This window comes from Arachis duranensis, chromosome 6, assembly GCF_000817695.3.
Source record: "Arachis duranensis cultivar V14167 chromosome 6, aradu.V14167.gnm2.J7QH, whole genome shotgun sequence".
NCBI lineage: Eukaryota > Viridiplantae > Streptophyta > Magnoliopsida > Fabales > Fabaceae > Arachis > Arachis duranensis.
The window spans coordinates 99,072,761-99,087,608 of NC_029777.3; the positions used below are offsets into that span (position 1 = coordinate 99,072,761).

Consider the following 14,848-nt stretch of genomic DNA (forward strand, 5'->3'; position numbering starts at 1 on the left):
TCACCCATCTTCAATTCACCAGAAACACCATAATCACCACCAAAGCTATCAAGTTTTCCCTCAATTAAGCAGCGCCACACACAACGAGAAAACTGCACCAACAACTGCAACCCAATCATCTGCACCCTACAAGAGACCGTTATTGACCCAAACCCCTTCTACCCTCTCCAAATCCCCAACCCTCCACCAATTCCCAACCACCCCACCCTCCCTCCGCGCCGTCCTTCTCCTCTCGCTGCCCGTTTTCTACTTCCTTGTCTCCCACCCGACCCATTCCTTCCTCCTTGACTTCCTCTCCGCCTTCGCCTTTTCCGCCGCGCTCCTCCTCTCCCTCAACCTCGCTGTCCCCCGGCTGCCATCCATCCGCCTCCTCCTCGCCCGCTCCCTCCCCATCGGCCTCAAGGCCCGTTCCTCCCTCTGCAAGCCGGCGCCGACTCTCCCCGTCTTTTGGACCATCGGTTCCCACCAAAAGGTTGCTGCCTCCCCCGACTCTGCCGCCGCCACCACAACGTCCGGGTGCTGGGTGCAGGTCTACGGCAACGGCGACGTCTACGAGGGAGAGTTTCACAAGGGAAAGTGCTGTGGGAGTGGTGTTTATTATTACAGCATGAGTGGGCGGTATGAGGGGGATTGGATTGATGGCAAGTATGATGGGCATGGGGTGGAGACTTGGGCTAGGGGAAGCCGGTACCGAGGGCAGTACCGGCAAGGATTGCGGCACGGTTTTGGTGTGTATAGGTTCTACACTGGGGATGTATATGCTGGAGAGTGGTCTAATGGGCAGAGCCATGGGTGTGGGGTTCATACTTGTGAGGACGGAAGTAGGTATGTTGGGGAATTCAAGTGGGGCGTTAAACATGGCCTTGGTCACTACCATTTCAGGTGAAATTTTCAAATTGCTTTGGTTGATTTGAGTTGTTTGATGCATTTAAATTTTGGATGGATTTTATATCTTTTGGGGTTGTTTTTAATGAATAGGTTTGCCAATTGGTGTTGCATCTTGGATAAAGTTTCATGTATTTGTGGTTGTTTTAACATGCTGATGAAAATGGTTTGTTATTGGTCCTTCTAAGTAGTTGAGTATGTGTGTATTTTGTTTTAGGGTGTTGCATCATCCATCTTTAGAGATTGATATCTTTGTTGTTCTCTTACTCTTAACTTGCTTGTTGAATTGTTTGGTGTTGGAGCATCTGCTATATGGGTTTGAAACAATTTTGAATAACAGGGTGGTTAAGTTCGTGCTTATGTTATTCTCTTGTCCTCTTGTCCTCTTGGTGTTGCTTTTTTAGAATTTTACCATCAAGAATGATTATATCGTGATTACATGCCTATTTGTTTGTTGCATATGGAATTGATTACACAAATAGGGTTTATTTTGTGCCTTTTTTGTAGCTTCGAGTTGTCTAAAGTCGGTGCAACATGCAAAACGTTATACTTTAGTTTCATCAAAATACCATTATAGGGCTTTAAAAATACTGATTAGCCATTCTTTACACTAAAATGAAACAATTGTTCTGAGGATGTTCTTATAACAAGCGTAACCAAGGAAAGAACTAAGAAATTTATTTTTATTTGATTACACCAATCAGATCTATTCAGTTCAAAGCTGTAGATTTTTTGGATTTTTTATTTTTTATTTTTTTTTAATGTGGAGTATGTAAGAGGTAAACATATCTACTAAAATGAAGGAACGATGTCTGACATTTTAAATATAAACTAAAATTGTACATGATTAATTTATCATATTCTCAGTGTTTATCTAATTAGAAGTATTTATACCCATTGTCTTTGCTTTCTCTTCACAAGAAAAATATGGAATTGGTTGTAAGACTTCACAATTGTTTTGTTCCCCTAGAAGCTTGATGTTGAAAATTTCTTTTCATCAGTAGAAGCAATAACTTACGTATTCTGAGAGGATAGTGTTTTTTATACTTCTTCTCATGATAACTTATCCAGATCTTTTTGGGATTTGTTTTGATTATGCTGTCACTATAAACCTTTATGTACCCTTTGGGTGTTTTTAGTCATACAACTACCTATTCAGTTCCAACTTTAGTGGCTCTTTATGCCTTTTTCCCTGTTTCAATCTAGTTTCAAAAACATGAGACTATATTCTGTATGATATAATGAGTTCACCTTGGTACATACTCTGTTGAATATCTACTAAGACATCAACTGTTTTCTATCTTGAAAACTGATTATGTGAATCCAAGGTTCCTATAAACATAAATAAGCTCGGGAAGTCTCAATATAATTAAATTGCAAGTTGTAACCTAGACTAGCAGACTTGTAAGAGTTTCTGTACACAATTGAATAATATATTTTTACTGTTTTAGTTAATATTCAACTATTTCAATGTTATCTGAAAACAAATTTAAGACATTACAAAAGTATATCTTAGTTCATGACTCAATTGTTCTATGATCTTATAATTTGTACATGTTAATATTCTGTATTTCAGAAAAAATAAATATTGCATGATATAAACAAGTCAACTCAAGTATCCAATAAAACTGATCAAAATTTTACATTTTGGAAAATAAAAAGAAAAACTATGTAAGTTTGAATTTGTAATCTCTGTAGTATAATTAAGAGTTCACTGATTTTGTTAGAGTTTAAAGTCGTAATAGTTTGACATCAAGCGAATTTGAATGTGGGTTAACTTGTTTTTGAATTCTAGAATCCTAAACTAATTAAGAGTTTAACTTGAGAATTTGTGAACCACGGTTTGCTCCTAACGACCTAATCTCTTAGGCATATAGCAGTCGGTGGTGCTTATTTATGTAATGCAAGAATTCTTATTTCTGGTTTTGTTTATATGTCCTTGCATTAGGGATCCGTTCTTAATTGAATTATGTATGGAATTGTATGCACCTTATTCTTTCTTCACCATGAGAAGTTTTTTTTTTTGGTATTTTTGTTGGCTAATTAGAAATGGGGATACATATGCTGGTGAGTACTTTGCTGACAAGATGCACGGGTTTGGGGTATACCGATTTGCAAATGGCCATCGATATGAAGGAGCCTGGCATGAAGGTCGAAGGCAAGGACTTGGAATGTATACATTTAGAAATGGTGAAACCCAGTCTGGTCACTGGCAAAATGGAGTCCTTGACATCCCCAGCACACATAACACTGCTTATCCAGTTTCTCCTGTGGCTGTCTATCATTCCAAAGTACTCAATGTGGTGCAGGTACGTGCTTGTTATTTATGGTTAATTTACATTAGCACTTGACCTGGTTTGGTTTTCTTTTTCATTTTCTGTTTTTATTTTCAGTTTTCATAATTTTTATGAAAGAAAAAGAGAAAACAGTGATAAGTGAAAAGAATAAAATTTTGTTTAATGTTTTAAAAATGGAAACAGACAATGCAAATACAAACTAAACAGGCTCTGAATGTTCTTTCTCCAGCATTAACACCATTCTGTTTTAATTCCTACTTCTGGGCTTTGTTTGGGAAAACTAGGAAGCAAGACGAGCGGCAGAGAAAGCATATGATGTGGCCAAGGTTGATGAAAGGGTGAACAGAGCAGTAGCGGCTGCTAATAGAGCGGCCAATGCAGCTAGAGTAGCTGCAGTCAAGGCTGTACAAATGCAAATGAATCATGTTAACAATGAGAGCTTCCGTATTCCTGTTGTGTAAGACTATCGAGTATTGACCGCTGCTTTTATGTTAGTAGAGAAGCTTGAGATTGTAGCAGAGGGTGCTGGCTGAGCTACATAGTTCGTACAGCGCATCGCCCATTTCGATAAGCTCTTTGGCATAATGCGCTCTTTCGTTTCAAATTTTGAACTTTTGATTGATTTGCTTCAAGAATCTTACCACCAGGTAGCTGGCTGAGAACAAGCAGATTTGTCGTCTATCAGCTACAGGTCATGTATAGAGGGAGAAGGGTGATGGTGTCCATACGGTAAAAAAACTATTTTATAAATATATTTTTTAATATTGTCCTCTTATACTACATTTTTGTAAATTTTATGTAGATGTAAAAATGCTGGTGTTGTAGGTGAAACCTCAAACCAGCTACTGTTGTATTGTGGCTTGGTTAAATAACGAGATGATATCTTTTATTTTCCCCCCAAATTGAAGTAGTTTGTGATGTGTAGATCCCATTAACTGGTAAACAGTGTTGATATCTATCATGAAAAAAGATATGTGCAAGAGATAAATAGTTACATTTTTTTTTAAATAAAAAGACAAATAGGTCTTTGATCTTTTATTCCGCATACATTTTTGTCTCTCACCATTTAAAAATATTTTTAAGTTTTTAACATCTTTAAAAGTTGAACATATATATTCTTCTGTTTATACGAGTCTGTTAGATCTAAACAGAAAAGTCTGATATGGCTTCTATTATACAAACCTGACTGTTATAAATGTACGTGGAGGGAGAATTTTTTAAAATAGAGCAAATTAATCACTCTTTTTCAAAATAATGGGACATAAATTCTTGATTGTCACCGATCCAATGCGCAACGTATTTTCTTTAACCGATGTAAGTTAATTGAGACAAAATGAATGGCCTTTTGCCTTGAAGGACTTGGAGGGTTTTGTGAGTTGCAATGGACTGAGAGAAACACCATTATAGTGGACTGCTGCACTTGTGGCTATTGTTTTGTAGCCAATTGGAACCTGTGTTTTTGAGACGTTTATCTTATATGGAGGATCGTTCCATCGCGTTTTGGTGATATTCTTGCAATTCAAGCAGCATATCCATCCAGGCCCTGTACTACTTGGCATATCTTTTTCTTAGAAATCTTGCACTTTCCAGAGCAAAAATTAAAAGCTTCATTCCTATGTTCCTTTATGAAAATTTTTGAATTTTTTATTTAGAAATTAGGTCGGCATAAAGTCTTTCCTCGTTCTTTGCCTTCTTCAAGGAACCCTTCTTTTTTTTTCTTTTTTTTTTTTAAATTTCAACTAATTAATTAGTTCTTGGAATTAATGAATGTGTTTGTGTTGGTTGAATTTAATGTTGTTTGATAGTCAAAAGATTCTGGTTTGATTTGCTAATTTTGTGGTATGTTGTTGTAGCTTGTTTTAAATTAGGAACAAATTATGTGAAGAGGATTGTTGTGGGAGCACTTTGAACAAATTTTCAGAAAATTAATTAGTTTGCAATTAATGAATGTGTTTTGTGTTAGCTGAATTTGATGTTGGGTCATGAATCATTCAAGATTCAATAGATTGATTTTGTAAAGTGGTGACACACACTATTAATCAATAATATCAGTCTTCTTTTATAAGTTTAGGGTTCAATTTTTTTCTGTTCCGATTCTGTATAATCTAGTCCATGATCTTTTTCTGATCATACCAAAGTTTAATACAAAGCTTCATGGTATTTAGAGTCTTTTATTGCGTGATTTAGATTCTCGATCCTCATTTTTTGAATAAGTTCTTGATTAATTCTCTTTTTTTTTTCTCTTTTTTTTCTACCATGTCAATTACCTTATTAGATTTATCTACCACCAAACACTCAATTTTTTCAATTTCTGATAAATTGGTGGATAATAATTTCAATAGCTGGAGACACCAAATTTTTCTTACAATTCAAAGTCTCAGCCTTGAAGATCACTTGTACCAATCCAAAGTTCTTATGCAATTTGAAGAAGATGCTACCAAGAAAACAAAAGTTGAAACCACTAAATTGAAGAATTGTATCATGAAATCACTTATCCACCTTATTAAGCTGATAGAAGACAGTAATATTAATAGTTATATCTCTAACACTCTCCTTCAAGTAAAAGCCTCATTTTGGGTTTGCTTGATTTTTGCATAGAGTTTTTTTTTTCTTTTTTATTTGTCTTATGCTATTTTTTTACTTGTAGGATTTACCAAGTATCGAACTTTAGACCTTTCGAAAATAGAGCTCTGATACAATGAAGTTTTGTATTAAGCTTTGGTATGATCAGAGAAAGATCATGGAGTAGACTTGATTATGCAGAGAGTGTTAGATATATAACCATTAGTGCTATCTTCTCATATCAATTTAAACTTTTAGGATAAGTGGTTTCATAATATGGTATCAGAGCTCTGTCCAAAAGGTCTTGAGTTTGATTCTTGGGAAAACCAAAAAGTGAAAAAAAATAGCATAAGGCAAATAAAAAAGAAAAAAAAAGTCTATAAAAAATCAAGCAAACCAAAAAAGTTCTTGTTTGAAGGCGAGTGTTAGAGATATAATCATTAGTGTTACTTTCTCCTATCAGTTTAAGATTTTGGAATAAGTGATTTCATGATAGAATGTTTATTATTATTATTTGAAGAAGAACAAGAAGAAAGGGTAAAAGAGGCAGGAGAAAAATGAAAATGGTGGTATGTGAATGCAAGTACAAGAAAAGAGAAGAAAAAATGAAAATGATGGCATGTGAATGCAAGTACAAGAAAAGAGAAGAAGGATTTATGTGTTCTATTATTTTAAAGAAGAAGGACTAATTTGTCTCGTTTTAAAAATTCTCTCTCCACGTGTGTATTTTTAACAGCCAGATCAGTACAACGAAAATCACATTATATTTTTTCGTTGAGTCTGACGGACTCATATGAATGGAGGGATATATATGTCTAACTTTTAAAAATGTTAGAGACTTAAAAATATTTTTAAATGGTGAGAAACGAAAATGTCTACAGACCTTTTGTCCTTTTCTCTTTTTTATATGATGGACTTTCCATTGGATTTTCTTGTGATTAGTCATTTAACCGCCTAGAACTGTCATATAAGGGAAAAATTTTTTAAAGAAAGCAATTAGGTTTAATAAAACGAAATCTAAAACAATGTTTAGTATGTTGAGATAACCATTAAAATGATATGATATAACATACTTTACTATAATTAATCATTAAATATTAATAAATATTATTATGTAATATATAATATTTTTAAGAGTAAAGTATCATTTTTATTTATAACAATCGGGATAAGTTTTAAAACTATCCGTAGTGTTTATATCGATCTATTTAAGTTCTTAATATTTTAAAATTGTCTCAATGTTGTCCTGTTGTTAGTGATCTATTAACAAAATTGACACTGGAATAAAGTTAAGATAATTTTAAAACATTAAAGACTTAAATAGGATGAGAACTTTGGGAACAAAAGTGGTACGTTACTCTTAGAAGTTAGAAGAATGATCAAATCAAGTAAAAATGATAGTAAATTTTAATAAAATAAATTGCATTACGAATTGAATATTTTTTTTTTCCAAAATTAGGAGTGAGACTCGAACCCAAGACTTCTAAGTGAGAATGAAAAAACTATGCCATTTGAGTTATATCTCATTGGCTACAAATTTAATACTTTTACTCATGCTTGTAGAATGACTAGTATATAAATTTTTAGAAAAAGAAAAAAAGAGCATAATATATATACAATAACGTATTATAGATTTTTGTCTCTAATATACCGAACTATTTTAATATTTAATTCAATTACATTTTATTTAACTTTTAAATCAATTTAATTTTTTCTTTAATAATTTTATTTTTTTTAATTTAAAAATAAATTTTCTTAAAATAAAAGTAATGTGACTAAGAGTATTTTATTTAAATGTAATTAGAAAAATAATTAAATAATTAGCTACTATAAAAAATTAATATTATTAAATTATAAAATTAAAAAAAAAGTTTAACTAAATTAAACATTAAAGAATTTCAGTATATTAGAGATAAAAATATATAATTATTTATACTTTATTGTATATATATCATGCTTTTTTTCGCAAGTTTATGTACTAGTTATTCTATAAATATTTCATAATGAGTAAAAACCTTTAAAAATTAAAAAATAAATTTATTTAGAATAAAAGTAATATGATTAAGAATAATTTACTTAGATGTGATTAAAAATAATTTAATAACTATGTACCATAAAAAAATTAGTATTATTGAAGAATAAAATAAAAATTTATTTTGAAATTAAAATAATTTACAAGTATTCTATCATGAGTAAAAATCTTAAAATCTTAATGCAATATATTTTGTTAAAATTTACTTTTTCTTGATTTGGAATTATTCTAAGAGTAACATATCTTTTTATCCCTAACTTTTTCGTCCTATTTAAGTTCTTAATATTTTAAAATCATCTCAATTTTATCCTATCGTCAATTTTAAAATGTTAGGGACAACTTTACAATTTATTCTTAATCTTAAAGACAAAAATAATACTTATTCATAAGGCCCAAAACTTAAAGTCAAGCCCAAAAACAGACAAATCCTAGTCACCAAAGCCAAATCCACTCTAGCAATACGCCCGACCTCAGGGGGGCAACTTGGTGTGCAGAACCTTAACTGCACCTACAAATAAGTCCATCTCTTTAAATATGGGATCATAACTGCACCTAGATAAAAGGGGAAGATAATCACCCATTAGAATAGGAGGGGAGGTTACAGAGGTGACCACTAGGTCATCACCCAAACTATATAAATACTCCCTCCATCTTAGGTATTTTCTCAACTCTAATCTACTAAAAACTGCCTAAAACCCTTACTAACTTAAACATCGAAGTCTCTTGCAGGTACCACCCCCCATCCGCAAGACGTCGGACAATGGTACCTCTTCCACAAAGACGTCAGATCCAACACCTAAAAAAGTCTGGACCTCACGTTAGGTCCAATCCACCAGTTTTAGGTAACCGACGCAACATTGCCCTTGTTGCCAGGGATATGGAAGTCAACACCCAACAATGACAGACGACCAACCATCAGACGGACATATTGCCTTTGAATCAGAAGCATACGAAGAAGCTCAACCCAACAACAATCAAGCAATTATTATTTCTCCACTACCTGAAAGAGGGTGAGACAGCCATGAGAATCGAGATCCTCCAGGTCGAAGGATAGGATCAGAAGTCCACCAACCTAGAGGAGAAGGATACCCCCACAGAACTCATAGGATTAGTCCATGGGCACCAAGATCGGCTGCAACAGCTTGAACACGAGCTAGAATGCAACAAGAGTCAGAGACAGCCTTGCTAAGCAAAGTAAGACGATGTAAGGAATTGGAAGAAAAACTAGAGAAGTTAGAATCCGACCTCAGGGGCAGAAGGGAGGAGAAGACCCGTTTTTAGAATAGATTAGGCGAAAAAAATTTTCTAGAAACTTTAAAAGTCCAAACATAGACCTCTACGATGGGACAACCGACCCACGACAATACCTAACCAATTTCAAGAGTCGTATATGCTTAGCTAGTCCATAAGATGCAGCTCGGTGCAAAGTCTTTCCGACTACCCTAACAAAAGCAGCAATGAAGTGGTTTGATAGTCTTTTACCCAGATCGGTCACATGCTTCAATGACCTGGCTAGGAGCTCTTGGGTGTTAAGCAAGAGCTCGGGGAATCGCCCCGGACCTATATGGAAAGGTTCAACAAAGCGTGATTAGAGATCTAGAACTTGCCCACGAAAGCGCAATTATGGGGCTAGTCAACAGTCTCAGAGAAGTTTCATTCTCAAAATCCATATCAAAGAGACATCCAAGCTCTTTGTATAGTACAAGAACGAGCTAAGAAGTACATCAACATGGAGAAAATTACACAATTGAGAAAGCGTGCATTAGGGCAAGGCAGCCAAGGACAATCCAGAGATAAAGAGAAGAAGACCAAGAAAAAGGAAGACTATAGCTCGAAAAAACCATGAAGATACCACTCCTACACTCCTTTGCTAGTCTCCCTTATCAACGTCTACAGAGAAATTTAATTGCCATACGGAGAAAGTACCACTTCTCAGACCCATTCAAAGCTGTGAGTACCACAAGAGTTATGACCATTTCATCAATAATTTCTATTATTTGAAGAATGTAATTGAAAAATTGGCCAGAGAAGGTCGACTAGATAAATACCTAGCTGGGAGGTCGGAAGATAGCAGCAAAAGAAAAAGAGATAAAGATGGCAGACAAAAGCGAGACTAGCTACAAAGAACCTTTGAGAGACACATCACATGATTGTAGAAGGATTTGCGAGCAGAGGAATAACAAAATTCTCTCGTAAAAGGCACTTAAAAAAAGTCTACCAGGTCAGCGAAGAAATAGAAACACCCATCCTTCCCGAGATCACTTTCAAAGGAGGATGCCCGAGGCATCATGACCAGACACGAATTTCCTGTAGTGATAACTATGATCCTCACCAACATAAACCTCCACAGGACCTTGATAGATCAAGGGAGTTCAGCTAACATACTATTCAAACCAGCTTTCAACAAGCTGGGCTTGGAAGAAAAAGATTTAAAGGCATATCCAAATACCATCTTTGGTTTGGGCGACTCTCCTATCCGAACTTTGGGATTTATATCCCTCTACACGCCCTTCGGTAAATGAACAATGGTAAGAACTCTGAGCATAGATTATATTATAGTTGATGTCGCATCAGCCTATAACACTCTGATAGGTCAAACAACACTTAACTGGCTTGCTGTCGTAGTATCAACTCCCCACCTTTGCATGAAATTCTCTACCCAGAGGGAATAATGACTATAAGGGGAGATCAAAAGCTGGCTAGAAGATGCAATAATGAGAGCTTGAATTTGCGAGGTTGTGCAAAGGAAAAAGAGATTAACTTAATAGAACTCGGAGCATTCCGAGCTCTTGAAGAACTGAGGCCTCAACCTAAAGAAAAAATAGAATAAGTACAAATAGGGCACAAACTCAAATAAAGTACAAATGTAGGAGCAAATCTGGATGGCAAATTAAAACAAGAGCCCATCCAGCTCCTAAGAGCAAATTCTGACTTCTTCGCATGGAAAGCCTCTGATATGCCTAGCATTCACCCTGACCTCATCTGCCACAAGCTCTCTGTGTACCCCGGATCTCGACCTATACAACAAAAGTGACAAAAGTTTAGTCTTAAAAGAGCACAAGTCGTTGAAGAATAGGTCCAAGCCTTATTAGAAACTGGATTCATAAGGAAAGTCAAATACCTCTTATGGTTGGCCAACGTAGTGCTCGTGAAAAAGCAAAACGGAAAATAAAAGATGTGTATCGACTATACCGACCTTAATAAAGTTTGCCTGAAGGACCCTAATCCCTTACCAAGCATTGATACCTTGGTATATTCAGCTTCTGGACATAGGTTCCTTTACTTTGTGGATGCTTACTCGAGATACAATCAAATCTCAATGTATAAACCAGACAAGGAGAAAACATCCTTTTTTATCCCTAAGGCCAATTGCTATATGGTCATGCCTTTCAAGTTAAAAAATGCCAAGGCAATATATCAGCGACTAATGAACAAGTTATTTTCTACACACCTCGAAAAACTGATGGAGGTTTATGTGAATGACATGCTGGTTAAAATCACAGATAATTCCTACTTGATGTCTGACTTGATGGAGGTCTTTAGCACAATAAGGCAGCACAGGATGAGGTTAAATTCCACCAAATGTACTTTTGCAGTAGAAGCTGACAAGTTCCTAGAGTTCATGCTCACTCAAAGGGGACTTGAAGCTAACCCAGATAAATGTAAAGCCAGTCTAGAAATACGAAGCTCGACCAACCTAAAAGAAATGCAACAACTAAATGGTAGGCCCATAGCCTTGTCTAGGTTTTTGGCTACATCAGTTTTGAAGTCCCTACCATTATTCACACTCCTTAGAAAAGGGGAATTATTTCCAATGGACTCAGGAATGCAAACAAGCCTTTCAAGAGTTCAAAAAATTCTTGAGTCAGGCCCCTATATTAATCCATTTTAAGGGGGGCGAAGAACTCGTACTGTATCTGGCAATTCCTGACAAAGCCACAACTTTGGCCCTCATCCTAGAAGATGAGGAGGGTCAAAAACCTATTTATTTCACAAGTAAAGCACTACATGGGGCAGAACTGAATTACCAGAGGATAGAAAAAGTGGCTTATGCCATTGTTTTAGCCTCCAGAAGATTGCGACCCTATTTTCAAACCCACACAATTAAAATATGAACTAATCAACCCATGAAGCATATCCTACAAAAAAACGAATATTCCAGGGCAGATGTTGTAGTGTGCTATAGAGTTATCTGAGTTCGATTTCAAGTATGAAGCTCGGACAACCACTAAGTTGCAATTTTTGGCTGACTTCATTACCGAGTATACGGGAGAGCCACAAAAGAGCTCCACGAACTAGAGTCTCTATATAGATGTTTCATCAAACAAAGCTGGTAGTGGAGCTGGGATTATCCTCGAGAATGATAAAGGAACTCGAATGGATATTTCTCTAAAATTCGAATTCCCAGTATCCAACAACCAAGCTAAGTATGAAGTGGTGCTTGTAGGTCTTTGAATGGCCAAATAAGTTAGCGCATTAAAGGTAATAGTGTTTAGTGATTCTTACGTGATACACAAGTGAATGGTGATTACGAAGCAAAAGATCACAACATGAAGAGGTATCTAGAGAAAACACTAAACCAGTTGGCCCAGTTTTAGGAATCTGAAATCATACACATAACTCGAAAACACAATACCTGAGCTAATGCACTCTCAAAACTCACTAGTACAAAGCCATGAGGGAATAATATAAGCCTGATCCAAGAAACCTTGCAATCTCCCTCAGTGGCGAAAGAGATCAACAAGTCGAACACATGGATAGTTTCCAACATGAACTTAGGGTGTATGACTCCCATTATCGAATATTAAAAATTCGATATTCTTCCAAAAAAAGAAAGAGAAATAAAGAGGTTGATAAAAGAAGCTCACAATTACACCCTAGTTTACAATGTCCTCTACAGAAAAGGAATTTCTACCCCCTTGCTAAAGTGTGTCATGACTTCAAAGATAGAAGAAGTCTTTGATGAAATCCACAGTGGTATCTGTGAAAATTATCTAGGGACTGGTGCAGAATTCAAGGTTCACAAACTAACCGACAAGTGCACCGGGTTGTACCAAGTAATACCTCAGGTGAGTGAGGGTCGATCCTACGAGGATTGATGGACCAAGCAACAATAGTCAAATGATTCACTTAGTCAGGCAAGCATAAAACGGTGTTTGGAGGTTCAAAAGTATTAAACAGTAATCCAGAAGTTTGGAAAGTAACCAGTAAACGGGTTATGAGAAATATATGAGAGAATAGTTAAGATTTTAGAGATATTTATTTTTCCAGATTTATATTTTTTACGGACTATTTTAATCATGCAAGATTTATTTCATGGAAAACTGTAATTGACTAAACCCTAATTCCTTAGTGATTTAGTCTCCTCTAACCTAATCAACCGCCAATTTCTTGGTCACTTAATATAGATTAGAGAGTTAGGTTCAATTCTAGTTTATTAGCCACGAATACCCTAATTACCAAAATATAAGAGGATTATATGTCACGTAACCTGTTAAGTCCAAGTAATTAGTGGTTTAGGAGGAATTTACTTTCAAGCTGGTATTCAAGTGAGATAACTTTTTCAAGATTCAGCAAGAATTCATCTAGAATAAGAATTATTTTCCAATACACTTAAATTCATAAGATGAAGAACGAAAATAATCCTTGAAATTAAATCAATACATGAATTAAAATAGAGTGGCAATAATATCAATCCATAGAATAAACAGAGCTCCTAACCTTAACCAAGGAGGTTTAGTTACTCATGACTCAGAGAAAAGCTAGGGTTTCAAAATGTGTAAAGTGCGGAATGAGGCAGAAGAGATGAGAGAAGACCAAAGGGCTAAATCTTTTTCCTTTTTATACCTAACCTAATTTGATTTTAAAATAAAATAAAATAATAAAATCGAGACCTAAAAAATTTTGTTTGTAAATAAAAATAACTAAAATTAAATAAAATACAATAATTAAAAGTCAAATCTAACTAAAGAGACTCCTTTGGGTGAGGTTGGATCCGCTCATTAGCGTTTAGCACCCCAGGTGGTAGTAAGCTCTAAATTCGTTTCTAACTTCTTGGCGCTAAACGCCATGTCTGACATTTAGTGCCCTATGAGGCAAAGAGTTCACCCACATTACGAGGCACCTGTCGCTAAACTCTCAAGTCTGCATTTAGCACCAGCTTGACAAAATGGCTGCACGCAATCCAAGGTACTTGGGCGCCAAACGCCAGATGCGGCGTTTAGTGCCAGCTCAGCAAAATCAAAATTCTTCTCTTTTCTTCTGCACAGACTTTGTCAAATTGATTCAGACTTCACCTAAAATAATCAAAATAATAAAACGACTCAAAGTATCATCCAAACAGCTGTCAAATACTAAAATCCCAATAAAACTCAAGAAATTTATATCTAAAATAATAAGAAAATAAAGAAAAGATGCTCACGCATCAGGGGCAAAGTCACTAGTAAAGAAAGTGTTACAAGTCGGCTTCTACTGGACGACCTTGAGACAATATGCGACCGACTTTGTCAAGAGATGCCCTCCTTGTTAACTACAAGCCAACTTTCATATGGCACCACTAGAAGAATTCATCAGCATCATGGTGGACGAAATTGTGATACAAGAGTTCCATGCACTTTACGTGAGTAAGGATCGATCCCACAGAGATTGTTGGTATGAAGCAAGCTATGGTCACCTTGTAAATCTCAGTTAGGCAGATTAAATTGGTTTATGATGAGTTCGAAAATTAATAATAAATAGAAAATAAAAAGGGATAGAAATACTTATGTAAATCAATAGTGGAAATTTTAGATAGGCGTATGGAGATGCTGTGCTCCTCTTGTATCTCTACTTTCTTATTACATTTATCCAATCCTTCTTACTCCTTTCCATGGCAAGCTGTATATAGGGCATCACCGTTGTCAATGGCTACATCCCATCCTCTCAGTGAAAATGATCCTATGCTCTGTCATAGCACGGCTAATCATCTATCGGTTCTCAATCAGGTTGGAATAGAATCTCTTGATTCTTTTGCGCTTGTCATCACGCCCAGCCTTCAGGAGTTTGAAGCTCGTCACAGTCATTCAATCCCAGA

The 14,848-nt window shown here is 35.6% G+C and overlaps 1 protein-coding gene across 1 annotated transcript in view; it reads left to right on the forward strand.

The window, feature by feature from the left end:
• Nucleotides 1–4,077, forward strand: part of LOC107495058 (uncharacterized) — a 5,036-nt gene extending 959 nt beyond the window's left edge. Inside the window, exons 2-4 of the mRNA XM_016116124.3 lie at nucleotides 23–882; nucleotides 2,933–3,194; nucleotides 3,467–4,077. Coding sequence (XP_015971610.2) covers nucleotides 23–882; nucleotides 2,933–3,194; nucleotides 3,467–3,643 — 1,299 coding nt within the window. The 3' untranslated portion in view covers nucleotides 3,644–4,077. The remainder of the gene's footprint in view (nucleotides 1–22; nucleotides 883–2,932; nucleotides 3,195–3,466) is intronic.
• Nucleotides 4,078–14,848: the final 10,771 nt, after the last annotated feature.